The sequence below is a fragment of the Ambystoma mexicanum genome, chromosome 8 (assembly GCF_040938575.1).
Source record: "Ambystoma mexicanum isolate Mex_15411 chromosome 8, UKY_AmexF1_1, whole genome shotgun sequence".
In the NCBI taxonomy this organism is placed as follows: domain Eukaryota; kingdom Metazoa; phylum Chordata; class Amphibia; order Caudata; family Ambystomatidae; genus Ambystoma; species Ambystoma mexicanum.
In genome coordinates, this window is record NC_090929.1 from 1,661,274,531 (window position 1) to 1,661,301,823 (window position 27,293).

At 48.8% G+C, this 27,293-nt stretch overlaps 1 protein-coding gene across 3 annotated transcripts in view; it reads right to left on the reverse strand.

Annotated features, from left to right (window-relative positions):
* Window positions 1-2,297: 2,297 nt before the first annotated feature.
* Window positions 2,298-27,293, reverse strand: part of RGS10 (regulator of G protein signaling 10) — a 300,522-nt gene continuing 275,526 nt past the window's right edge. For all 3 annotated transcript variants that reach the window (XM_069611932.1, XM_069611934.1, XM_069611933.1), the window contains exon 5: window positions 2,298-3,148. In XM_069611932.1, the coding sequence (XP_069468033.1) occupies window positions 2,996-3,148 (153 nt within the window). In that variant the 3' untranslated portion in view covers window positions 2,298-2,995. The remainder of the gene's footprint in view (window positions 3,149-27,293) is intronic.

Sequence of the window (27,293 nt, forward strand, 5' to 3'; positions counted from 1 at the left end):
CCTACCTTTCTCCCTCTACCACTATCATGGCCCTTGTCTCTCCCAAACCTCTCCCCTATCCTCTTCCCGTCCACCCGTCCCATGATTGGTCGCCTCCCTTGGAGCAACCCTCTTCACTGAAGGGGCCAGGGCAGCCTTGCCCGGGCAGCCGGCTAAGGGCCATGCGGCAAAGGGCAGCTCCCTCTTGGCAGCTCCCATCCCTGTTTTCCCCTGTTCATCCATGGCCACCTGTCAAAGCATCCTACAGCAACAACTAAGGTCAAGTGGTATGGGGGCGGGGAGCACAGCCATTACTGTGCTCAATTAAAACCCTAAACCCTAAAACCAGAACGTTGTGTAGATTACCTGCTGTGCTCCATAGATAGCCAGATAGATGGATCGGGGGAACAGTCAATATGTAAGATTTAGGTGTTTCTGGGCAGGAAATACAATGCACTGAAACGGATTTTGGGAGTTAACACTGTGTTACACTTAGATGTATTTTGGGAGCAGGCATTGTGTTTCACTTAAATGGAATTTGGGGGTGGGCAATGTGTTGCCCTTAGATGTATTTTGGGGGTAGGCAATGTGTTGCACTTAGATGTATTTTGGGGGTAGGCATTGTGTTGCACTTAGTTGTATTTTGGGGGTAGGTAATGTGTTACACTTAGATGTATTTTGGGGGCAGACATTGTGTTTCACTTAGATGGAATTCGGGGGTAGGCAATGTGTTGCACTTAGATGTATTTTGGGGGTATGCAATGTGTTACACTTAGATGTATTTGGGGGTAGACATTGTGTTGCACTTAGACAGAATTTGGGGATAAACATCATGTTGCACTTAGATGGTACTTGGGGGTAAGCAATGTGTTGCACTTAGATGAAGATTTATGATGGCATTCGGCCCATAGCAGTCAGAAGATTATAGGGAGAACCTGTCTAAGGCGCCTTGAAGGTATATAAGGACAGACTCTCTAATGCTCCTAGAAGATTTGATGATATACTGTTTACTGTGCTTAGTAGATGTATTAGGATAGCCTGTCTATTGCAATTGGCCTGGTTTAATACCTGGAAGATGTATGATGTTAGCCCGTCTCCATGCTTGGAAATCTGTGAGGATAGCTAATAAATTGAACATAGATTTATGCAGGTGGCATAGATATTCCATTTGGAAGATTCCTGAGGTAGAGATCCTAACAGTTTGAGGGTAGCCAGTATACTACACATGGAATGTACAAGGATAGCCTGCCCATGGCACGAAAAACATACTGGGCTTTTCCTGTTTATTGCACATTGACTACACAGCTATAAGATCCACGCTAGCCTGGCTGCTGTCCAAGATTTCTGGGGATGGCTGATAAATGCACCCAATAGATACTTGTCTATTGCGCTTAGAAGATGCATCAGGCCAGTGTGTCTATTTCACCTAGAGATAACACAGCCTACTAAGTGAGTCATAAGATTACATTATCACTCTCCTTCAAAGACAAGGTGCCATCGAGCTTCAAGGTACGTATGCATACGCCACTTCAGTGATCTTCGGCTGCAGGTATGGCTACCTACCCACACGCATCTACAATGCAGTGTCGGCATACGACAAATTCTGTCTAGCTGGACACAATGAATTCCTCTTGCTATCACACATAATCCTCTCCATCTCAGCAGCCGTCCACATGCCTGGCCTTCATGGGTAGCTTTCTGGAGATCGGTCAGCCCTGCTAACTCCCTATTTTGGCCAAATGCACACACGCATTCTAGACTTCACACAATTTCCCACACCTTGGGCTCCGGTCCCTCGAGGGTGTTCCCACCAGAAGCGTGTTGAGGCCACATTAATAGTATAAAAGCGCTATACAAATGACTACTAAGGCTCACTCTTAGTATCCAAACATTTATGTAGTATTACAGAAGCCACCTTTCAGGAAAATAAAGTATTGATCTTCATGTTTTGGCGACAGGGCAGTACCACTGTCCGGGTCCTGGATTAACACATCCCCACCTAAAGGTGAAATTTGGTGGACCAAGTTGATGGATTTTGTGTAATGGGGGTACTGTTTGTGCTGCCGACAGTAGAGAGAGAGCTGCATGCATTATACTTGCATATTCATGAAAATGATGAAGACACTGATGAAGTGCAATTGGCTGTAACTTGCAATGTCTCCAAGGGCATATGTCAGTGCTATATACATTTTCATAGCATGTTTAAACCATTTTCTTCTATAGAACAGACTTTACTGTACACCAGGGAGCAAGAAAGAGACTCTGTCTAAATAATTTACAAGCAGTCAGTCAAGCATAAAGAAACACATACTGGGACATTTTAATTGTGTGCACTTTATTACGAATTAGGCTCTCAGTCCGCGGACTTTAGCAAGCCCGAGTAATCAGCTCCTTACTCCGTGTCAGTTGGGTCGGACATGATCCTGCGTTCCTGGCAGATTTCTTTGGTATTAGATCATTATTTTGAAAAACCACAATGCCCACCCTCTTTTTTTCTGGGGCTGTTGGATAGCAAGCAGTCTCTATCGTTTACGTATAGCGCTAACTACTCAAGTGGTGGCGAGAGAGTCACGGTCCTGGCTTCCAAAGATTTTTCGGGAAATCCATTGGTGTGAAGATGGGCACAGGTGGCTGGTGGAGACGTCCAAACTCTCAAGTTTTCTTTTGCCAGATCCAAAAGGATGGAGTGTGCCCAAGTGTCTCCCAAAAGATGGAGTCCAACTGGAGCTGTGGGTGTGCAGGCGTGGGCCTAACACGCCTGAGGCATACAAATTAAACATATATTCTGACCCTACAGTCTGTCCTCGTGGCGGAAAGTGTTTTGGTTTTCATCAGAAAATATTAGACAGAAAATAATTCATTCATCAAGCATCAAAATAGGAAGCAAAACCAAAAAAGAGTGCCTAAAAGAAGCCATATTGGACATTTGGGCCCTTTGCCCACAGATAGGATCCAAACAAGGCAGTGGCCGGTTGCGTGTAACAGCATGTGGATGTGGCAGGGCCCACTCCTATTGTCATGTGTTGAAGGTTCGCGAGGCTCTTTTGGCAGTGTTTTCCAGGGGGTCCTGTCTCTCGTGCTGCTGCTTCTCCTCCATCTGCTTGGATTGGAGGAAAGCATCTGATTTTAGGAAGCGGCTGTAGCTGTCGTACTTCATCAGGTTGAAGATCTGGTGTCAGAAAGGCAGAGGGAGACACAATAACTAGTTAGAGTCACAGACAAGCTATGGTGAGATGGGGTGTCGGCGGTGCACAGTGAAGAACTTTAACGGTGGCAAAGTCAGCAGAGGGCAGGGTGCAAGACAAGGCATTAGAATAGCAATCAATATAATACAGGTAAAGAGGTACCCAAAACACTTCACCCACACCAGGGCGAACCTGTGCCAACTCTCTGGGATAGACAGAATGTAATCACCAAAAGAAAGAGATAAGGATTAGCACTTAAGAAATTAGATGGTGACTAACTACTCCTCCCAACTACTCTCAGTCCTGGAAAAATTGACTTGGTAGTCACAATCTAAAAATACACACACAATTTTATTGTATTAGGTATACAACTCTAAAACATACTAAGGTCGCCCATACAGTAAGGTTCAAATACAAACACCTGAAACAACAAATTAATTGTCATAAAATGTACAAACACACTCTTAAAAAACATGATACAAAGTCACAATAGGACAAACAATGACATAATGACCCAATTCATGTATCTGCATTACAAGAAGCCAACATGTTTCTGTCCCTAACACCACTCCGGTTGGTCATTCATCAAGGGGCTGTCCTGTTTCAATTCTTAAGTTTCCGAATCTTGTATCTTGGGTGAAATATCTCATAAAAACACTTTTTTTTAAAAAGTCCGCGTACAACCAATTCAAAAATACATAAGACAAAAACAGAAGGAGAAAAAAGTAGAAAAAAAAGTAAGTCACCAATAAGTTCATTTCCAATTTCAATTCATAAATAAACTACAATGATTCCAACCATATATGTTACGCGATTATTTAACATGTTTTTAAGAGTGTGTTGTAAATGTTGTGTCAATGAATAACATTGTATGTGTATTTTTCGATTGCGAGTAGTTGGGAGTAGTTAGTCACCATCTAATTTCTTAAGTGCTAATCCTTATCTCTTTCTTTTAGTGATCAGGTGAGCAATAGCATCTATGCAGGACTCCTTGGGGTGACATATACATCTGTTCTACACTACAAGGCATGACATCCACATACTATGTCAAGGCATCGCACTCCATGAACACAGACACACACACACACCGTCACACATCATGAACACACACATACAGGAAATCAGTCGGCCCTTCAAATTGCTCCAAGTGAATACACATGCAAAGAATGAACACATACAATGAATAACATTCAGTGCACAGACACGCAGGATGACCACCACACTACACCAGTCCTTTAAGTGGGGTAAGAAATTGGGGCGGAGGGGCTCATTTAGGGGCGTGGCTTGCCTGATCGGTTTGGTCTAAAACTTGAAGGGTTTGGCCTAAAGAAGAACATGTAAAAATGCACAGCAGTGGTCTGGTCTACATAACTAAGCGCTAACCGCAACACTGTGTGCTTGGTACAACCAAAGTGTGTGATCATGGCCAAATCATTTCATTGCACTGTGTCTTATCTGCAGCACTTAACGTCCCGCTGTAGTCAGTAGTGACACAGAGTGCAATATGCTACAGTATACAGCAGTGTAGCCTCACAGCGTACAGTAGCGCCTCCTCTCTGTGAGATTATTTTGAGAGGCCCCCCTGTGAATGCAGAAATTACAAGTACCAGATTGCAAAGTTTAGGAATCCTAAAATCCAGTAGTGGCTTGTCATTTCATACCTGAAATGGCACAGGTTGAGTTTTTGATAGCCGTTAAGACCCTCTGCAAAAGAGTATGTTATAAATCCCCCAACATGTTCTAATTATTGTTTGATGTAGAATTGCTATGCAGTTGAAGAAAATAAACAGTCTAAGAAGGAAATGTGATCTTCTTTACTTGTGAAACAAGCATATATCCTGGGAATGGGCGAGTCGGGGTAGAATGTTCATGAAATAGGCTTTCTGCGGAGTGGTGGAGATTTTGGCTTTGAGAAGCCAATGTCTCCACCGTGGGGTTAGTGGCTCAAACATGAACACCCTTTTGTCTCCACTCCCTGTTCTGCCTTATGCTGTAACAGGCACAGCATATGTATGAGGACTTACCCACATGAACACAGGCATGAGGACTTACCCACATGAACACAGGTATGAGGACTTACTCACTTACTCTCATGAACAGAGACATGATGACTTACCCACATGAACACAGGCATGAGGACTTACTCACTTACTCTCATGAACAGAGACATGATGACTTACCCACATGAACACAGTCATGAGGACTTACTCACTTATTTATTTATTTTATTTATTTAAATTTGTAGAGCGCACAACAGCCCACAGGCATCGCGGCGCTATAGCAGTACTCAAAGAAGGCTCGCTTAAGGGTTACAGTGAAGCCGCCCAGGTAGATAGACTTAGTGACGATACAATGCATGATATAGGGTTACATACATATTTAGATCATGGTACATTGCGGGGATTGCGGTTGCGGTTGCACAATGCAAGTCATACAAAGAGACTGGTTTTGATGGCCTTGCGGAAGGCTGCATGGGAGTCAATAGTCCTAATGTGAGGGGGGAGTGAGTTCCAGTGGGTGGCTGCCATAGTTGGGAAACTGGTGCCGCCAGCCCGGACTTTGCGTGTTCTAGGAATAGCAATCAAGTTGGAGTAGGGGGTTCTGGTGGGCCTGGAGGAAGGGGGTTTAGAGATTCTCTGTGCCAGGTAGGGGGGTGCCTGTTCATGAAGGCACTTGTGTGTCAGGGCAAAGGTTTTGAATATGATCCTTTCTTTGACTGGTAGCCAGTGGACCTGCCTTCTGAGTGCAGAAATATGATCCCTACGCAAGAGTCCAGTAGCGGCCCTGAGAGCATTGTTCTGAACAATTTGTAGTTTAGCAAGATTCTTGGCTGAGGTGCCTACCAAGAGGGCATTACAGTAGTCCAATCTGGATCCGATTATGGCCCTGGCAATGGTAAGGCAATTTTGTTGTGACAGGAAGGGTCTTATTGTGTTGATGAGTTTGGAGTGGTAGGCAGAGGTGGATGCAATGGCGTTGACCTGTCTGTCCATAGATAGGTTAGGTTCCAGGTATACACCCAGTGTTTTAATTGATTGTGAGACAGTGATAGGGATGTCATCAATGGTGAAGGAGGAGTATAGTTGGTCAAGTTTGTTCAGGGTGGAGGGGGAGCCTACCAGTAGAAGCTCGGTCTTCTCACTGTTGAGACAGAGCCAGTTTTCTGCCATCCAGGATTGGATAGTCGCATAGATGGAGTTGAGGGTGTTAGTGTCAGATTGGTAATCACTCGTGAGGGGGATGAGCACCTGGGTGTCATCTGCATAGTTTGTATATGAGATTCCCAGGGCATCCAGGATTTTGAATAGTGGCCTGGTGAAGAGGTTGTATAGAGTGGGGGCAATACAGGAGCCTTGTGGAACCCCGCATTTGATGGTGCTGGGAGTTGCACAGGAGGAGTCCGAGAAAACCCTCATTGCTTTGTCTTGCAGAAATGAAGTAATCCATTTGCAGGCCTTGGTCGAAAAGTTTGCTGCTGTGGAAAGGTGGTGGCACAGGGTCTTGTGATCAACTAGATCAAACGCAGCAGAGAGGTCTAGGAGCAGTAGGAGTGCAGGTTTGTCTGCGTCTCTGAGGTCATCGATCTGGTTTTTCAGGTCAAGGAGGGCAGTTTCTGTGCCGTGCCGAGGTCTGAACCCTGATTGCCGTAGGCCAAGGAGATGGTTCTCTTCAAGGAATTTCTGAACTTGCAGGTAGGCTGCTTTGTCCGGGATTTTTAGGAGGAAGGGGACAGTGGTTATGGGCCGGTAATTTCCCGGGACGGTAGGGTCCAGGGAGGGTTTTTTAAGCAGCGGACGAACCCACGCTTCTTTGAGACCAAGGGGGACATGGCCGGACCGGAAGGAGGCATTGATGAATGCTGTGATGAATGGGGCTAGGGAGGGTGCACAGTCCTTGATGACCTGTGCTGGGCAGGCATCTCCTTTACAATTTGATGGTTTGATAGACTGGAGAAGTGTGAGGACTTCTGTTTCGCTCATGTCTTTAAAGTCAAACACCGGGGAGCAACTGTGGATGGTCATAGGTGGAAGTGGGTTATTGTGATTCTTGGCTATGAGTATGGCCAGAGCTTTTTGATGAGCGATGATCTTTGCCTGCAAAGTTTCAAGCTTGTTCAGCATGGCTGACTGGATTGTGTTACACCAGGCTTTATCCATGAGGAGAGAGGAAGGGGGTGTGGAAGGAGTCTCCAGCTCTCTGAAGATAGAGAATATTTCTCTTGTCCCTGATTTAGCGTTGGCTATCCTCGTGTTAAAGGAGGAGGCTTTAGCAGTGGTGATGGCAGTTTTGTATTGTTTGGACAGAGCTTTAAAGGCAGCCTTGGTGTTTTCTGAGGGGGATTTGCTCCATGACTTGAGGGCAGCTCTCTTTTTTGCGCGCAACTGCAGGAGTTCTTGGGAAAACCATGCATTAGTATGCTTCACTGTTTTGGCTTTTTTGAGGGTGAGTGGGGCCACAGTGTCAATGGCTTGGGTGATGGCCCTTTTGAAGTCATCGGCCAGTGTTTCTGGGTCATTGGAGAATGGGGGCAGTAAGGCGGGCACCGAAAGGTGTTGAGCTAGGTTGTCATGAGTGAGCTGCTTGGAGCTTCGTGCGAGTGTGGCCGGTAGGGGAGTGGTGGGTGAGGTAGGCCCTTTGGTAGTGATGATGTCAAATTGGATGCAATGGTGGTCGGACCATGGGACTGGATAGATCACAGGTTGGCTGATGGAGCAGTTATGGTGAGATAACCAGTCCAAGGTGTGACCTTTAGAGTGGGTAGGGCTGGAGACGGTTTGGGAGAAGCCCAGAGTGGAGAGGGCTTTGCGGAGGGCCTTTGCGTGTGAGTCACTTGGGTCATTCAGGCCGAGGTTGAGGTCGCCTAGAAGCAGGATTTTGGATGATTTCTTTAGGTTATCAGACAGTGCGTGGGTAATGGCGTCCTGAAAGTCAATGGAGGGGGCAGGGGGGCGATAGACAAGGTGAAAGGTGAGAGTGCAGTTATGAGAGAGTTGAAGCTTGAGTAGGAGATAGTCGGTGGCCGGATCAAGGTTCCCTTGAATCAATCGAATGGCTAGAGATTCTCTGGCTATGACTGCTACCCCGCCCCCTCTTTGGGTGAGGCGGTCCTGTCTGTAGATAGTGAAACCAGGTGGTATTGCGAGGGAGAGGGCTGGGCCAGAGGTGTTGGACAACCATGTTTCGCTGAGGAACAGTAGGTCAAGGTTGTTACTGTCTATCAAGTCGTGCACATCCAAGGCATGTGCTGGTAGGGACCGGCAGTTGATCATGGCACATTTAAGTGGGAGAGCTGAGGGGATGATAGGAATGGGGGCATGATGGGGTAGTGGGATAGCACAGGGCGGTTTGGTGGTGGTCAGAACAGATACAGTTCCAGCATCAGAGGGCACTTTGGTAGTGGTCATAACAATGGGCACAGATACAGTTGCAACATCACAGGGCATTTTGGTAGTGGTCATAACAATGGGCACAGATACAGTTCCAACATCACAGGGCACTTTGGTAGTGGTCATAACAATGGGCACAGATACAGTTCCAACATCACAGGGCACTTTGGTAGTGGTCATAACAATGGGCACAGATACAGTTCCAACATCACAGGGCACTTTGGTAGTGGTCATAACAATGGGCACAGATACAGTTGCAACATCACAGGGCATTTTGGTAGTGGTCATAACAATGGGCACAGATACAGTTGCAACATCACAGGGCATTTTGGTAGTGGTCATGACAGACGGTACAAGTTGGGGTGTTATATTGTGCACCCCAGCATTTTTGGGGCAGTTTTGCCTCAGACGTGGCAGTGTTGATGGTAGGTGATGAAGGGGTGTTTCAGCCAGCGTCAAGAGCGATCCTGCGGTGGGGCTTGGTGTGTTGAGCGTGGCACCGTGCGTGGAGCATATGGGGGCAGCGGTATGGTTGGTAGCCGGGCTTAGGAGCCTGGTTCGCAGGCGCGCCAGCCTTGCTGCGGCATTAGGTAGGATGAAAGAGGGAGGAGGGGGGTGTAGAAGCGACCGCGTGCTGAGCCGCTCGTTTCTGAGAGTGAAGTGAGGGGGCCGAGTGGCGGTGATGACGCCGGTAGAAACACTTACTCTCATGAACAGAGACATGATGACTTACCCACATGAACACAGGTATGAGGACTTACTCACTTACTCTCATGAACAGAGACATGATGACTTACCCACATGAACACAGGTATGAGGACTTACTTACTCTCATGAACAGAGACATGATGACTTACCCACATGAACACAGGCATGAGGACTTACTTACTCTCATGAACAGAGACATGATGACTTACCCACATGAACACAGGTATGAGGACTTACTCACTTACTCTCATGAACAGAGACATGATGACTTACCCACATGAACACAGGCATGAGGACTTACTCACTCTCATGAACAGAGACATGATGACTTACCCACATGAACACAGGTATGAGGACTTACTCACTTACTCTCATGAACAGAGACATGATGACTTACCCACATGAACACAGGAATGAGGACTTACTCACTTACTCTCATGAACAGAGACATGATGACTTACCCACATGAACACAGGTATGAGGACTTACTCACTTACTCTCATGAACAGAGACATGAGGACTTACCCACATGAACACAGGTATGAGGACTTACTCACTTACTCTCATGAACAGAGACATGATGACTTACCCACATGAACACAGGTATGAGGACTTACTCACTTACTCTCATGAACAGAGACATGATGACTTACCCACATGAACACAGGCATGAGGACTTACTCACTTACTCCCATGAACACAGGCCTGGGGGCCTACTCCCAGGAACATAGGTATGAGGACTTTACCCCATGAACACAGGTGTGCGGACTAACCCCATGAACACAGGCGTGATGACTTACCCCATGACCACAGGCATGAGGACTTACCCCCATGATCACAGGCGTGGGGGCTTACCCCATAAACAAAGGCTTGAGGACTTTACCCCATGAACACAGGCGTGGCGATTTACCCCATGACCACAGGCATGAGGATTTACCCCCATGACCACAGGTATGAGGACTTTACCCATGACCACAGGCATAGGGACCAGTGAGAGGATTGTGTGGGATCTTGCCACATCATTGTTCCACAAGGGTCACCAATTGTATGTGGACAATTTCTACACCGGAATACCACTGTTCAAGGAATTCTACAACGTGGTCACACTGGCATGCGGTAGAATCCGCAGTAACCGCAAAGGCTTCCCCAGACAACTTGTGTGTAAGAAGCTGGACAAGGGAGCATGTATGGCATTGCGGCATGATGAACTGTTGGCACTAAAATTCTGCCACGAAGGGATGTGCACATGCTGAGCACTATTCATGATGAAAGTACTTCCCTTGTCACTGTACGTGGGCAGGCTCAGCAAGTGCTAAAACCCAAGTGTATTCTGGACTACAACAGGTACATGGGAGGAGTAGACAAAATAGACCAATTACTTGAGTTATACCATGTAGAGCGTAAGACTTGCACGTGGTACAAGAACCTGGCAGTTTACCTTATGCATCTAGCTACATACAATGCATATGTTGTATATCGTGCAGCAGCTCTTGAAAACAAACAGACATTTTTGAAGTTTGAATTAGCAGTTTTAACTTTGCTGACCGTTGTGCATGTACCAACTCCCAACTTTGCATAAGTAGAGGATGTAGCCAGATTGCAAGAATGACACTTTGCTGATTATGTGCCTGCCACCCCCAGGAAGACACAACCATACAGAAGATGTAAGGTGTATACAAAACAAGGAAGGGGGAGGGATACTCGGGTGTACTGTCCCCAATGCCCTTCAAAGCCAGCCCTCTGCCTACAGCCTTGCTTTGCTTTGTATCGTACAAAGACAAAATATTGGGAGATCGAGTGATTTCCTGAAATGCCCGTCTTTCCTACAACGTGACACATAGACTCTCGATTCATGCAACACCCAATTTATTTGTGTCTTGGAAAAGACAACGCCATTCAGGCTTCCTCCACTTGAGGCGTGCCTGACCTTCCATCAGCATTAGAATTGCAACTGCAAACTTCTTGATGGCTTTGGCCTTGGAGAACACCAATGAACTAGAACTGAAGTAGATATAATTTGCATTTTCCCTATGCATGTGCAAGATCCACTAAGTCGAAATCATGGGCTCCCATTGGCATTGATCCAAACAACTATCAGTATGTTTTGTTAGAAATTTTGAAATTGCGAAACATGGCATGATCTGCTGCAGGTGGGAAATGATGTGCTCTGTTTTATACTTTATACAGTTTAAGGAAATAGTTTGTAATCATGGTGTTCAGATGTCAAACACAAATGCACTGGAATCACTGTATGTTGTTGTTAGGTGCCATTTTTCTTACTTTTATGATGGATGACAATTGCATTTGTAATTTGTAATTGAACGTACAAATGTTATGTTTTTTTTTTTTAATCTTTTTTATATTATAAAATATAATCACCTAATCACCCTTTTCTGTGATATAATTTATTTTAATATGGGAGGTATCCTACAACATTTCTACAACGTCAGTACTAGCACATTATATTCTCCTAGTCTAAACATGTGCGTGTCCCTAAAGAATTCCTTTGTTTACTTTTATCTAAATCCCACCTCTATTACCCAGTTAACTTTAAACTAACTATATGCCTCAGATCATTTTACAGCCACTATGAGAATTTGAAAGAAGGTCACGCTTTGAGGTAACCCCCCCCCTCCAGCCCGTTTGTCACACTTTATTCACGTGTGGCTTATACTCCACATTTGTTCCATCGCTCCCATAACATTTCCTGGTTCCCCATTTGTATTGTTACACGTTGATTTTCCCTCTCTTCTTTATTCATTGTGTATTTCTTCCACCCGAATCATCCTGGTTTGGAGTCCATAGATCGTCTGTCCGGTCGTATTTGTCCTCTTTTTAGGCATGCTTTGCAGAAAGTTCCTGGGTTTTTCACTGCATAGGCCACTTAGTCCATTCAACGATATGGGAGTTTTCACAGGAGTTTGTCCACTGTCAAAACTGCACAGTAGACACATTTGTGTATGGGCATCTGGTTAGGTCCCTTGACCCTTCTCTCTGCTCATAGGTTCGAGTGCCGCCAATTCTCCGGGTATATATAGGGTTCTCTTTCTCCCCGGCTGTAATATAAAACTGAAGGAGTTTCCTTTGAAAAATAAGTGTCTCTATCGTCAATATGTTTCCTTTCAACCCAACCCTTTAAAACCCATTTATGTTTTACCTTTAAACATTCCATTCCTTCTACTCCTCAAACTATCCAGAAGAGACCACATCACTCCAGCCCTAAAAACACTACACTGGCTCCCAGTAAAACATTGCATCACCTTCAAAACAATGTGCATAACGCACAGGGCAATCAGCGAACAAGGAGCAGAATTCTTACAAAAGAAAATAACAGTCTACTAACCAACGAGACCCCTCCGATCAAGCAATGAAATCCACCTGTAACTCAAACCATACCTTAAGAAAAAACTTGGAGGCACCTTCTTCTGCCACTTGGCCGCCAAAACCTGGAACAACATCCCAAAAGAAATAAGAAACACTGAAGATCACCTAAAATTCAGGAAATCACTAAAAACCTGGCTCTTCAAAACCAGAGACTAAATCTGGAAACCGAAACCGGAAAAAGGATGACTAATCCGGAAAGGACACAGACATCCCCGACCCGAGAAGGTAGCTCCCACGGCACCTGGACTGGTGACACCGGATAGACTAGAACACAGGCGGCACGCACGAAGACTGAGCCAACTCCCCCAGACAATCCCACCAACACTTTGCCCGTCCCTTGGTTACCGCCAGGTACCACAGTGGTGTGGAATTGTCGAGATATTGGCAATCACCACACTACCTGAGAGGTTGACATTGGCAGGTGAACTGGCCACAGGAGTATGAAGGGGAGGATAAGGGGAGCTATGAGAGAGCATGTTAGAGGTGGGGGCCAGAGGAGTAAGGAACCTTGTATGCCAGTCGGACCCCGATTAGGAAAGAGCCGCACCAGGGGAGACTGCGCAAGCTGAGCGCCTGAATTCAGGATAGAGACGCAAACTAACCAACCCTACTAACAATTTCCCTTTCTGCATACACCTCTCAAACTCCAAACCAAACACAACCAAAATCTACAGCACAACAAATCGCACAAACTTCACTACATTTCAACAACAAAACAAAAACACACATAGTCTTGCACAACATTACACGACGACTACCGGCTGCAAACACCCCAGGCCCAGCCAACGGACCCACTGGGCTGAGGCCGCCAACAGCACATCACTGCTCTCTTGCACTTTTCCTGCCTCCTCCCACTAACTCAACCTCCCCTCCTCTTTCAGAGCCACCAGAGCGCCAGGGGACCACTCCGGTGGTGATAGTGCGTGGTACAAATGTCCTTTAACATTAACATTAACATGAGGACTTTACCCCATGAACACAGGTATGAGGACTTTACCGCCTGAACACAGGCGCAGCGACTTACCCCATGAAGACAAGCGTGAGGACTTGCCATGAACACAGGCATCAGTATTTATCAAGAGCACAGGCGTGAAGACGCAGCCCCATGAACACAGGTATGAGGACTTACTCACATGTGAACACATGCATAAGGACTTACACTATTAACATAGGCATAAGGACTTACCCCATTAACACAGACATGAGGACTTACCATAAACATAGGCATGCAGACTTACCATGACAACAGGCGTGAGGACTTACCCCATGAAGACAGGCATGAGGATGTACCATGAAAATAGCATGAGGACTTACCATGACCACAGGCGTGCAGACTTACCCAAAACAAAGGGGGGTCTGGGAATCTCTCTACCAGCACGGACACAGCCCAATGACCTGTTCTTGGGTGAATAACCCATGGGAGAGACTCTACCAAGTGTTTAGCTCACTGTCCCTTTCACAGAGAAGACATTTGCCCGCATATCAGCCTTTGTCCTGCCCAGGGCCCGCCCAGCGCCGAAATGCTAGGCAATTCTCCCCTGAACAAGAGTACCATCAGTAACCCCATACACGTGTTTCAGCCTTGTTGGGCATCATCAGTGCAGACTTACCCTCATGGACACAGGCATGAGGACGTACTATGAACATAGCATGAGGGCTTACCATGACCCCAGGCATGAGGACTTACCCTCATGAACACAGGCATGAGGACGTACTATGAACATAGCATGAGGGCTTACCATGACCCCAGGCGTGAGGACTTACCCTCATGAACACAGGCATGAGGACTCATTTACACTAAAGAATCACCTTGAAAACATGCACACAAGGTGTCACCACATAAGCGCACGCATCCAATCACACACACACAAATATAGGCAAACATACACACACACACACACACACATACACACACACACGCGCGCATAAAATGGAAACCCTGTCATTGGCGATCACGCAAAGTCTAACGAAGCCCACCATGAATACACTGCCACGTCCCGCCCCCCTCCCCCTAACCCCCCATTCCTGGTATGGCATCCTCGCTCTTTTGTCTGCCCCTGAAGTGTATAGGCACAATATTTTCGGTGAAACATGTCTTTGTGAGTGTCTGGTTGTCGATAGTCTATCATATGTTGGCCAACGCAGAGGTGTCCATTTCTATGCTACTTACTAACCCTGATATAGCCAAGTTGAAAATGTACCAGGCAGGCTTGATTAAGACAAGAGAACTTTGGGGATGTGATTAGGTTTCCATCAAAAAAAGTCCCCCCCTGCCCTCATACTTAGTGCGAGAGCCTTCACCAAAATATCGAACTGGTATTTTACGTTTGCGATTTAATCTGCGGCTCACAAAGGATATACAAGCAAAACGCAAGCTCATTTTACCACAGGATAATTTCTGTCGATTTTGCTTGAATTGTGATTCACGAGAAACTTTAATCCATCTGATAAAGGAATGTGTTCCATTGCGCTCGTTGAGAGAAACACATTTTTCAAGACACTGCAAGTTTTTGGGAGGTTTAGAACCGAAATAATGTTGGTCTATAATTTTAGGCTCTTCTTACATGGCAATACAAATTGCAACAATTAATTTTTTATCATGTTTAAATTTAGTCTTTGGATTGTTAAATTGTCATATCACTTTAGCAGCAAATGTTTTAAATGTATTCATTTTATTTTTTCATTTTTCTCTCACTGTTTTTAATCATGAGAACTGATCATGCAGATGTTGTTTTGGATAAAGGTGGTTTGTTTTATCCGTTTTATCATCCAGTGTAATTGGTCTGTTAAGCCTCAGCTTTCTACTTTTGTGAACAGGGTGGTGGGGTTATTATTATTTTGTTGAACTGTTTAGTTGCTTTCACGCACAATATTTTGTTTCCTTGTTGTGGGGCATTTATATCTGAAAAGCCCCCCGCCTCTAAATCATGTAGACAAAGTAGGTTAGTGGGGTCCGTCTCAGCGGGTGGTATGTTAGTTAGAGAAGCGATCTGCCTATGAACAAACACAATGTGTTAGGCTCGGGTGCTGCCTCTGAGGTGTGCAGACGCACTGTGTTGGGCTCTGGTGCTGCCTCTGAGGTGTGCAGACACACTGTGTTGGGCTCTGGTGCTGCCTCTCAGGTGTGCAGACACACTGTGTTGGGCTCTGGTGCTGCCTCTCAGGTGTGCAGACACACCGTGTTAGGCTCTGGTGCTGCCTCTGAGGTGTGCAGACACACCGTGTCAGGCTCTGGTGCTGCCTCTGAGGTGTGCAGACACACAGTGTTATGCTCTGGTGCTGCACCTGAGGTGTGCAGACACACCGTGTTATGCTCTGGTGCTGCCTCTGAGGTGTGCAGACACACTGTGTTAGGCTCTGGTACTGCCTCTGAGGTGTGCAGACACACTGTATGCTCTGGTGCTGCACCTGAGGTGTGCAGACACGCTGTGTTATGCTCTGGTGCTGCCTCTGAGGTGTGCAGACACACTCTATGCTCTGGTGCTGCACCTGAGGTGTGCAGACACACTGTGTTATGCTCTGGTGCTGCCTCTGAGGTGTGCAGACACACCGTGCTGGGTTCTGGTGCTGCCTCTGAGGTGTGCAGACACACTGTGTTAGGCTCTGGTACTGCCTCTGAGGTGTGCAGACACACTGTGTTGGGCTCTCGTGCTGCCTCTGAAATGTGCAGACACACTGTATGCTCTGGTGCTGCACCTGAGGTGTGCAGACACACTGTATGCTCTTGTGCTGCACCTGAGGTGTGCAGAAACACTGTGTTATGCTCTGGTGCTGCCTCTGAGGTGTGCAGACACACTGTATGCTCTGGTGCTGCACCTGAGGTGTGCAGACACACTGTGTTATGCTCTGGTGCTGCCTCTGAGGTGTGCAGACACACTGTGTTAGGCTCTGGTACTGCCTCTGAGGTGTGCAGACACACTGTGTTGGGCTCTGGTGCTGCCTCTGAGGTGTGCAGACACACCGTGTTAGGCTCTGGTGCTGCCTCTGAGGTGTGCAGACACACTGTGTTAGGCTCCGGTGCTGGCTCTGAGGTGTGCAGACACACCGTGCTAGGCTCCGGTGCTGCCTCTGACGTGTTCAGACACACTGTGTTAGGCTCTGGTACTGCATCTGAGATGTGCAGACACACACTGTGTTAGGCTCTGGTGCTGCCTCTGAGGTGTACAGACCCTACTGTGTTAGGCTCTGGTGCTGCACCTGAGGTGGGCAGACACACTGTGTTAGGCTCTGGTGCTGCCTCTGAGGTGTGCAGACCCTACTGTGTTGGTCTCTGGTGCGGCCTCTGAGGTGTGCAGACACACAGTGTTATGCTCTGGTGCTGCCTCTGAGGTGTGCAGACACACTGTTATGCTCTGGTGCTGCACCTGAGGTGTGCAGACACACTGTGTTATGCTCTGGTGCTGCCTCTGAGGTGTGCAGACACACTGTGTTATGCTCTGGTGCTGCCTCTGAGGTGTGCAGACACACTGTGTTGGGCTCTGGTGCTGCCTCTGAGGTGTGCAGACACACTGTGTTGGGCTCTGGTACTGCATCTGAGGTGTGCAGACACACTGTGTTGGGCTCTGTTGCTGCCGCTGAGGTGGGCAGACACACGGTGTTATGCTCTGGTGCTGCCTCTAAGGTGTGCAGACACCGTGTTAGACTCTGGTGCTGCCTCCGAGGTGTGCAGACACACAGTGTTAGGCTCTGGTGCTGCCTGTGAGGTGTGCAGACACACCGTGTTATGCTCTGGTGCTGCCTCTGAGGTGTGCCGACACACTGTGCTATTATCTGGTGCTGCCTCTGTGGTGTGCAGACACACTCTGGTATGCTCTGGTACTGCCTCTGAGGTGTGCAGACACACCGTGTTAGGCTCTGGTGCTGCCTCTGAGGTGGGCAGACACACTGTGTTAGGCTCTGGTGCTGCCTCTGAGGTGTGCAGACACACCGTGCTAGGCTCTGGTGCTGCCTCTGAGGTGTGCAGACATACTGTGTTATGCTCCGGTGCTGCCTCTGAGGTGTGCAGACACAACGTGTTAGGCTCTGGTGCTGCTTCTAAGGTGTGCAGACCCTACTATGTTAGGCTCCGGTGCTGCCTCTGAGGTGTGCAGGCACACTGTGTTAGGCACTGATGCTACCTCTGAGGTGGGCAGGCACACTGTGTTAGGCTCTGGTGCTGCCTCTGAGGTGTGCAGACCCTACTGTGTTGGGCTGTGGTGCTGCTTCTGAGGTGTGCAGACACACTGTGTTAGGATCCGGTACTGGCTCTGAGGTGGGCAGACAAACTGTGTTAGGCTCTGGTGCTGCCTCAGAGGTGTGCAGACCCTACTGTGTTGGGCTGTGGTACTGCCTCTGAGGTTTGCAGGCACACTGTGTTAGGCTCCGGTGCTGCCTCTGAGGTGTGCAGACACACTGTGTTAGGCTCCGGTGCTGCCTCTGAGGTGTGCAGACCCTACTGTGTTGGGCTGTGGTACTGCCTCTGAGGTGTGCAGGCACACTGTGTTAGGCACTGATGCTACCTCTGAGGTGGGCAGGCACACTGTGTTAGGCTCTGGTGCTGCCTCTGAGGTGGGCAGACACACTGTGTTAGGCTCTGGTGCTGCCTCTGAGGTGTGCAGACACACTGTGTAAGGCTCTGGTGCTGCCTCTGAGGTGGGCAGACACACTGTGTTAGGCTCTGGTGCTGTCTCTGAGGTGTGCAGACCCTACTGTGTTGGGCTGTGGTACTGCCTCTGAGGTGTGCAGGCACACTGTGTTAGGCACTGATGCTACCTCTGAGGTGGGCAGGCACACTGTGTTAGGCTCTGGTGCTGCCTCTGAGGTGTGCAGACCCTACTGTGTTGGGCTGTGGTACTGCCTCTGAGGTGTGCAGGCACACTGTGTTAGGCTCTGGTGCTGCCTCTGAGGTGTGCAGACCCTACTGTGTTAGGCTTAGGTGCTGTTTCTGAGGTGTGCAGACACACTGTGTTAGGCTCTGGTGCTGCCTCTGAGGTGTGCAGGCCCCCTATGGTAGGCTCTGGTGCTGCCTCTGAGGTGTGCAGACCCTACTGTGTTAGACTCTGGTGCTGCCTCTGAGGTGTGCAGGCACACTGTGTTAGGCTCTGGTGCTGCCTCTGAGGTGGGCAGACACACTGTGTTAGGCTCTGGTGCTGCCTCTGAGGTGGGCAGACACACTGTGTTAGGCTCTGGTGCCGCCTCTGAAGTGTGCATACCCTACTGTGTTGGGCTGTGGTGCTGCTTCTGAGGTGTGCAGACACACTGTGTTAGGCTCCGGTGCTGGCTCTGAGGTGGGCAGACACACTGTGTTAGGCTCTGGTGCTGCCTCTGAGGTGGGCAGACACACTGTGTTAGGCTCTGGTGCTGCCTCAGAGGTGTGCAGACCCTACTGTGTTGGGCTGTGGTACTGCCTCTGAGGTTTGCAGGCACACTGTGTTAGGCTCTGGTGCTGCCTCCCAGGTGGGCAGACCCTACTGTGTTAGGCTTAGGTGCTGTTTCCGAGGTGTGCAGGCACACTGTGTTAGGCTCTGGTGCTGCCTCTGAGGTGTGCAGGCACACTGTGGTAGGCTCTGGTGCTGCCTCTGGGGTGAGCAGACACACTGTGTTAGGCTCTGATGCTGCCTCTCGGGTGAGCAGACACACTGTGTTAGGCTCTGCTGCCTTTGCGGTGCACAGATACACTGTGTTAAGCTCTGGTGCGGCCTCTGAGGTGTGCAGACACACTGCGTTAGGCTCTGGTGCTGCCTCTGGGGTGAGCAGACACACTGTTAGGCTCTGCTGCCTTTGCGGTGTACAGATACACCGTGTTAAGCTCTGGTGCTGCCTCTGGGGTGAGCAGACACACTGTTAGGCTCTGGTGCTGCCTCTGGGGTGAGCAGACACACTGTGTTAGGCTCTGATGCTGCCTCTGGGGTGAGCAGACACACTGTGTTAGGCTCTGCTGCCTTTGTAGTGTACAGATACACTGTGTTAAGCTCTGGTGCCGCCTCTGGGGTGAGCAGACACACTGTGTTAGGCTCTGCTGCCTTTGCAGTGTACAGATACACTGTGTTAAGCTCTGGTGCTGCCTCTGGGGTGAGCAGACACACTGTGTTAGGCTCTGCTGCCTTTGTAGTGTACAGATACACTGTGTTAAGCTCTGGTGCCGCCTCTGGGGTGAGCAGACACACTGTGTTAGGCTCTGCTGCCTTTGCGGTGCACAGATACACTGTGTTAAGCTCTGGTGCTGCCTCTGAGGTGTGCAGACACACTGTGTTAGGCTCTGGTGCTGCCTCTGGGGTGAGCAGACACACTGTGTTAGGCTCTGATGCTGCCTCTGGGGTGAGCAGACACACTGTGTTAGGCTCTGCTGCCTTTGCGGTGCACAGATACACCGTGTTAAGCTCTGGTGCTGCCTCTGGGGTGAGCAGACACACTGTTAGGCTCTGGTGCTGCCTCTGGGGTGAGCAGACACACTGTGTTAGGCTCTGCTGCCTTTGTAGTGTACAGATACACTGTGTTAAGCTCTGGTGCCGCCTCTGGGGTGAGCAGACACACTGTGTTAGGCTCTGCTGCCTTTGTAGTGTACAGATACACTGTGTTAAGCTCTGGTGCCGCCTCTGGGGTGAGCAGACACACTGTGTTAGGCTCTGCTGCCTTTGCAGTGTACAGATACACTGTGTTAAGCTCTGGTGCCGCCTCTGGGGTGAGCAGACACACTGTGTTAGGCTCTGCTGCCTTTGCAGTGTACAGATACACTGTGTTAAGCTCTGGTGCCGCCTCTGAGGTGAGCAGACACACTGTTAGGCTCTGGTGCTGCCTCTGGGGTGAGCAGACACACTGTGTTAGGCTCTGATGCTGCCTCTGGGGTGAGCAGACACACTGTGTTCGGCTCTGCTGCCTTTGCAGTGTACAGATACACTGTGTGAGGCTCTGATGCTGCCTCTGGGGTGAGCAGACACACTGTGTTAGGCTCTGCTGCCTTTGCAGTGTACAGATACACTGTGTTAAGCTCTGGTGCCGCCTCTGGGGTGAGCAGACACACTGTGTTAGGCTCTGCTGCCTTTGTAGTGTACAGATACACTGTGTTAAGCTCTAGTGCCGCCTCTGGGGTGAGCAGACACACTGTGTTAGGCTCTGCTGCCTTTGCGGTGCACAGATACACTGTGTTAAGCTCTGGTGCGGCCTCTGAGGTGTGCAGACACACTGCGTTAGGCTCTGCTGCCTTTGCGGTGCACAGATACACTGTGTTAAGCTCTGGTGCCGCCTCTGGGGTGAGCAGACACACTGTTAGGCTCTGGTGCTGCCTCTGGGGTGAGCAGACACACTGTGTTAGGCTCTGCTGCCTTTGTAGTGTACAGATACACTGTGTTAAGCTCTGGTGCCGCCTCTGGGGTGAGCAGACACACTGTGTTAGGCTCTGCTGCCTTTGTAGTGTACAGATACACTGTGTTAAGCTCTGGTGCCGCCTCTGGGGTGAGCAGACACACTGTGTTAGGCTCTGCTGCCTTTGCAGTGTACAGATACACTGTGTTAAGCTCTGGTGCCGCCTCTGGGGTGAGCAGACACACTGTGTTAGGCTCTGCTGCCTTTGCAGTGTACAGATACACTGTGTTAAGCTCTGGTGCCGCCTCTGAGGTGAGCAGACACACTGTTAGGCTCTGGTGCTGCCTCTGGGGTGAGCAGACACACTGTGTTAGGCTCTGATGCTGCCTCTGGGGTGAGCAGACACACTGTGTTAGGCTCTGCTGTCTTTGCAGTGTACAGATACACTGTGTGAGGCTCTGATGCTGCCTCTGGGGTGAGCAGACACACTGTGTTAGGCTCTGCTGCCTTTGCAGTGTACAGATACACTGTGTGAGGCTCTGATGCTGCCTCTGGGGTGAGCAGACACACTGTGTTAGGCTCTGCTGCCTTTGCGGTGCACAGATACACTGTGTTAAGCTCTGGTGCTGCCTCTGGGGTGAGCAGACACACTGTTAGGCTCTGGTGCTGCCTCTGGGGTGAGCAGACACACTGTGTTAGGCTCTGGTGCTGCCTCTGGGGTGAGCAGACACACTGTTAGGCTCTGGTGCTGCCTCTGGGGTGAGCCGACACACTGTGTTAGGCTCTGATGCTGCCTCTGGGGTGAGCAGACACACTGTGTTAGGCTCTGCTGCCTTTGCAGTGTACAGATACACTGTTAAGCTCTGATGCTGCCTCTGGGGTGAGCAGACACACTGTGTTAGGCTCTGCTGCCTTTGCAGTGTACAGATACACTGTGTTAGGCTCTGGTGCTGCCTCTGGGGTGAGCAGACACACTGTACTAGGCTCTGGTGCCGCCTCTGATGTTAAGACACACTGCAACTCATTTTGCTCCACGCCGTAATTTGGCAGCTGGGAGCCGTTACATGTAGATGTACGAGTAGGGGGCTCCCGCCACCACATTTTGGTCATTTGCATGGCAGAGTGCAAATGTGCAGGGCAAAAGGTGGCATACATCTGTGTGCACCACCTTTTGCCCTTCATATTTGCACTCTGCCGTGCAAATGAGTAAACGTTTACAATTATAATAAGCGCTGCCTGGCTTGCTCGCATGGAAGGCAGTGTTTAATTGTAATTGTAAACGCTGCCTGGTATGCAACCATGGCAGGCAGCGTGTACAATGAATCCCTATAGTGTCGTCCTCCTTTATGCTGGTGCATAAAGCAGGTGAGCTCCCTAGGGGTCCCCAGCATTTGCACCAACATTAAAAAAATGCACACCGGGGCAAATGCTGGGCCATTTGTATGGAGGCAAAAAAGCGAGGTGGCTCTAGTGCTGCCTCTGATGTGATCAGACACACTGCAAGATCTGTGCTACCTCTGAGGTGTGCAGACACCCTGCATTAGGCTCAGGTGTTGCCTCTGATGTGGTTGGACACACTGCATTAAGCTCTGGGCCTTCTTTAAGGTTTGAAGATGCATCGCAGTAGACTCGATGTTGCCTTTTAGTGGCACTGCATTGGACTCAGTGCTGCCCCTGAGTGGCACTGCATTGGACTCAGTGCTGCCCCTGAGTGGCACTGCAGTGGACTTGCGTAACGCCTCAGAGTTACACTGCATTGGACTCGTTTGCTGCCTCTGAGTGGCACTGCATTGGTCTCGTTTGCTGCCTCTAAGTGGCACTGCATTGGACTCGTTTGCTGCCTCTGAGTGGCACTGCATTGGACTCTTTTTAACTGGGAACATATTCTTAGTGAGGGAATGTCCCTGCCACTGAGACCTGCTTTGGCACTTAGTGGTATGACTGATTTACTAATGCGTGGCATTCTCTGCCTCTGAGCTGTGCAGAAGGACACTACTGGTCTCTGGTGCAGTGGTTGGTTCTAAGTAAGAGTTCTCCTTACCCTGATCAGCTGTTACTGGGGTTGTGCAGACACTGCATTATGCTGTGCAGTAGTAACCTCTGACCTGTGTGGACCCGGAGCATTTCCATTCACAATGACTCTGTTGTGAGTTTACAGCAATGCCCGATTTATTTATGTCTATCTCTATCACACTCTTCCTCGTCACAGTAATTACTTAGGAAGTGGCCTGCCACCGGGACAGAAACGCAAAATATTGTTATGAATTCTTTCTTTTTGTTTTTTACCGGTTATCTTTATCACACTCTTCCTCGTCACAGTCCAAAGCCCTTGCAGGACAAGGCTGCGGTGTTGAGCAAGACACGTTCGCAGTATACGCTGCCGATGACACGGAACACGTTTGTTATGTCCACGCCACTGAGCCTATAAAATCTGAGGTTCGTACCCTCTGTGGCAAAGCCCTCGCAGGACAAGGCCACGGTGTTGAGAAACGCAGATGTTTGGCGATGAAGGGGTCTGCGGCGCAGACAGTGAGTGTGGATGATTCACCCTGCTGTCTTCGGCCTCCAGGTAAGGAGTTGGGGACTTAGCTTGCATTGCGCTTCTTAGCTTTTCTCCTGAGCCTTTCCCCTATCGCATCCCCTGCAACCTTCGCCTCTGCACCGGCCCCTGCCCTTGCTGTGTGCACCCCTTCCCTGTCGCTCCCTACCTGCACTGTCTCCTTTAAGCCCTCCATGAGTTCCCCTCTCGTCCCTTCCACCCTGTCCCCCCTCCCTTTTCCTGGTCCTGTCCCTGCGTGGTCCCTCGCATTCCCTTTACACGGGCACGTCCGTGCCACTCCCATCCTTGGCTTCGCAAGCGCTGCGCATTCCTAATGTGCGTGGCCCCTCGCATTCTTCAATCGCATGTACCTTTGCGCTCCTTCCATCCCAGTCTATTTGCTCTGCACGTCCTCTCTCTGCGTGGTCCCTCGCATTCCTTCTATCACACTCTTCCTCGTCACAGTAATTACTTAGGAAATGGCCTGCCACCAGGACAGAAACGCAAAATATTGTTATGAATTATTTATTATTTAATGGTTATCTTTATCACACTCTTCCTCGTCACAGTAATTACTTAGGAAGTGGCCTGCCACCAGGACAGAAACACAAAATATTGTTAGGAATACTTTCTTTTTCTTGTTGCATGCCCCTCCCATTACTGGGGTGAGAACATCATTTCTCAGAATCCTCTATTTATGTACCAGCTGTGTCCAATCGATCACGGCTTTTATGTCGCAACTCTCCGAGGGCTGATTGCACCCAAGTCATCCTGGGAGATGCAGGTGGAAGTACTGTGACGAGAAAGAGTAGAACTCGCAGTATTGAAGATTACAGCTAAGTAATCGCGATTTTACCACACCTGCCTCCTCCTTGGCCCAGTCCTTACTTATGAAGAATGTCAAATCTGATGACAATCCAGACCAATCAATGGACACCACATGAAATGCGTTATTACCAAGTCATCATAATATATAAGTTTAGCGCACAGCTGCCCGAAGAACCCCCAAGACCTAAATCCTCGCAGGAGGGACCAACCACCTGAAGGTGGTAGGGCATAAAGCAAAAGTGAGCGGGTTAGGCCAAGTTGCAGCCCTACAAAACCCCTGAAGGGGAACAACCTGAGCTTCTAGCCATGAAACAGCCACACCCCTGGGGGACCCCACCCCGAACACATGCTGGTCAGGGGGCCTGCGAAATCCAACTGACCAAAGAGAGGTTATTTCCCAACCAACTGCTCAAAGGAGAAGACATGGGCAAAAAAAGTGTAGACTGAGAGACCAAACACCGTCAAAATAATATGTGACATAAACCAGAAAGGCCCTTCTGACACCACCATATGTGTTTCTAAACCCATTTCCTCATAATTCCAACACACAAAAGGCTGTGTCACGCTGTGCAACACACTGTAGGTCGTTGTTCGGGGAAGCAGCCTGGAGTTGAAGCCGAAAGAGACAGGAGGTCATTACAGGTAAGTGATGAGGGCAGGGGTGAGCCTGGTGGCAGGGCTGCACAGTGGGATTGGTGGTGCGGGGATGACTTTTACAGCCCCGGAACAGTTTTTACCTTTAGCTATTGGGTGAGCGACACTTATAAGCCGAAACTATTGCATTGGCGTATGGTTAGGAAGAAATGGCACATGAGGGGTACAAGGGTTATTTACCCACCCATTGACTGTCCATGGTCATGATAATCCCTATGGCCATTCCCACCCACTTTCTGCCCTTCCCCCGCACCAAAACACAACCTTCTGGGCTCTCTTTGAGCTAGCTTTTTCAATACTTACCATCAAACATTGTGCTCAAATTGCCTGCCGGTGTTTTTTCAAAGCAGTCTTCTTAGAGTTAATGACTTAGACTGAGCTGTAAATCTGCTACTGGTGGAATAAAAAGGCCCTATCCAGGTCTGCCTTCAGTCACTTGATTTATGAGTACTCTGTGTCCTTCACTGAAGTCCTGCTAAAAACAAGCATTCGGAAAGCCAAACGTTGTGGCTTTTGTATACTTATTGGGCATTTGCCAGGCACCGCTATTAGATGCACAGGTACAGGTTTACGCCGGACTAACTTTTGTATCATATGCATAAATATATATAGGATGGCATGAGCTCTCCACTACGCCACCTCCAACTCTCTGAGTGTCAGTCACTTTTCCAAGCAAAGAGTTGAGGACAGATCTCTTTCTTCGGCTGAGGCCTCTCTCTGGAAACAGCCTCCCTGCCTCTCTGAAACTTGAGCAGCACCATCTCCATTTCCAGAAGCACCTCAAGACCTGTCTCTTTGCTTCTGCCTTCTCTCTTCCTCTACCCTGCTGAACTCCATGCACTGGTCACCTGGTCAAGCTCTGAATTAGGGCCATGGTCCCTGCCTGTCCTGTTGCAATCGTGCAGTGCCTCTTGGCTACCCTGCACTTGTGGTCTGTATCTGTAACCCTACTGTCCCCTCTCTTGCACTTATTCTACACCCGTTGGCTGCACTTATGAGTACCCACACGTGCCACCCGTTGGCTGCACTCTTGTTTCTCCTTTGCTCATGCACTTCTGCATCCTACCCCATCCTCGGCACTTCTCTCCTCCCCCCTTCCCTGCTCTTGCGTGATCTGAATGACACAAGGCCTAGTAAGATTTGTGTTTTGTCCTACTCTTGTTTCCCCCTCCTTGCCTTGTCGCGCCTAGAAACACTTGTGTACAGGCACGTTATAAATGCCATATCATATCATTAAGGAGCACCCTGCCCTGTGTGCGCATTAAAACACACATCATACACAGTGACAAATGACGTACAGTGGAGGCTGGTACATTTCTGAATTTAAGAGGCTTAAATGTTTGTGCCAATTAGGCAGGATCAAAAGAGCACAGTGAGGGAGCCCAAACCAAACAAGGGTTGCTTGAGGGGGGGTTCTCACTCCCAAGAAAATGTTTGAAACATTGGGTTAAAATGATGCATTTTACAGCACTTTCTTTGCAAAATTGGGTAGAAATCCATACAGTTTGCAATTGGTTTTGTATGGAAGCACATGGAAAATCCCAGTAGTTGCAAATCACAAAACTTGCACAGGAACATTTTCCAATACATTTCATGCTGCCTTTCTACGCGAGATATGCTAGCATAAAAATATATTCATGCTGGTTGTTCTAATTATGTCGATGCAGGCTGCATCAATATATGCCATTATTACCACGTACGGACTCCGAGCCAGTAAAAATGCCATGCCACAGAAAGTATATCCAGGCTGACTGTGTACCATAAGTGTTATTACTGGCTAGATTGGCCTACATTCAATGTGGGCCAATTTAGCCAAGTAGTATGCTTGCTTTAACCTTGATGCATAGTCCTTTGCATCAAGGGTAAAGCAAAAAGAGCACTGGCAATGCTAACAGTTTGGGCATTCGTGTATGATATGATATGATATGGCATTTGTAACGCGCCTATACACAAGTGTTTCAAGGCGCGACGAAGCAGGGCGGGGGGAACAAGGGGAAGACAGACAACGATCCTACTAGGCCAGGTGTCATTCAGACCGCGCAAGTGCAGGGGTAGGGGGAAGGGAAAAAGTGCAAGGGGAAGGGGGGGGGTGCAGTACAAATAAGTAGAATAGAAATAAAATAATAAATAAATAGGGCCAGCTGGTGGCAAGTGCAAGGTAAGTGCAGACAAGTGCTGGGGGGGGGGCTGTAGGGATACAGAGACAGTCCCGCAGTGCAGGGGTTGCCAGGGAGGCAGTGCAAGTGAAGAGTGACTGGGCCCAGGACCGAGGTCGGTGAGAGTGGCCCAGTTGCAGAATCAGTGCAGTTTAGGTGAAGAATTTAGCAGGGGAGACGGAGAGAGAAAGCA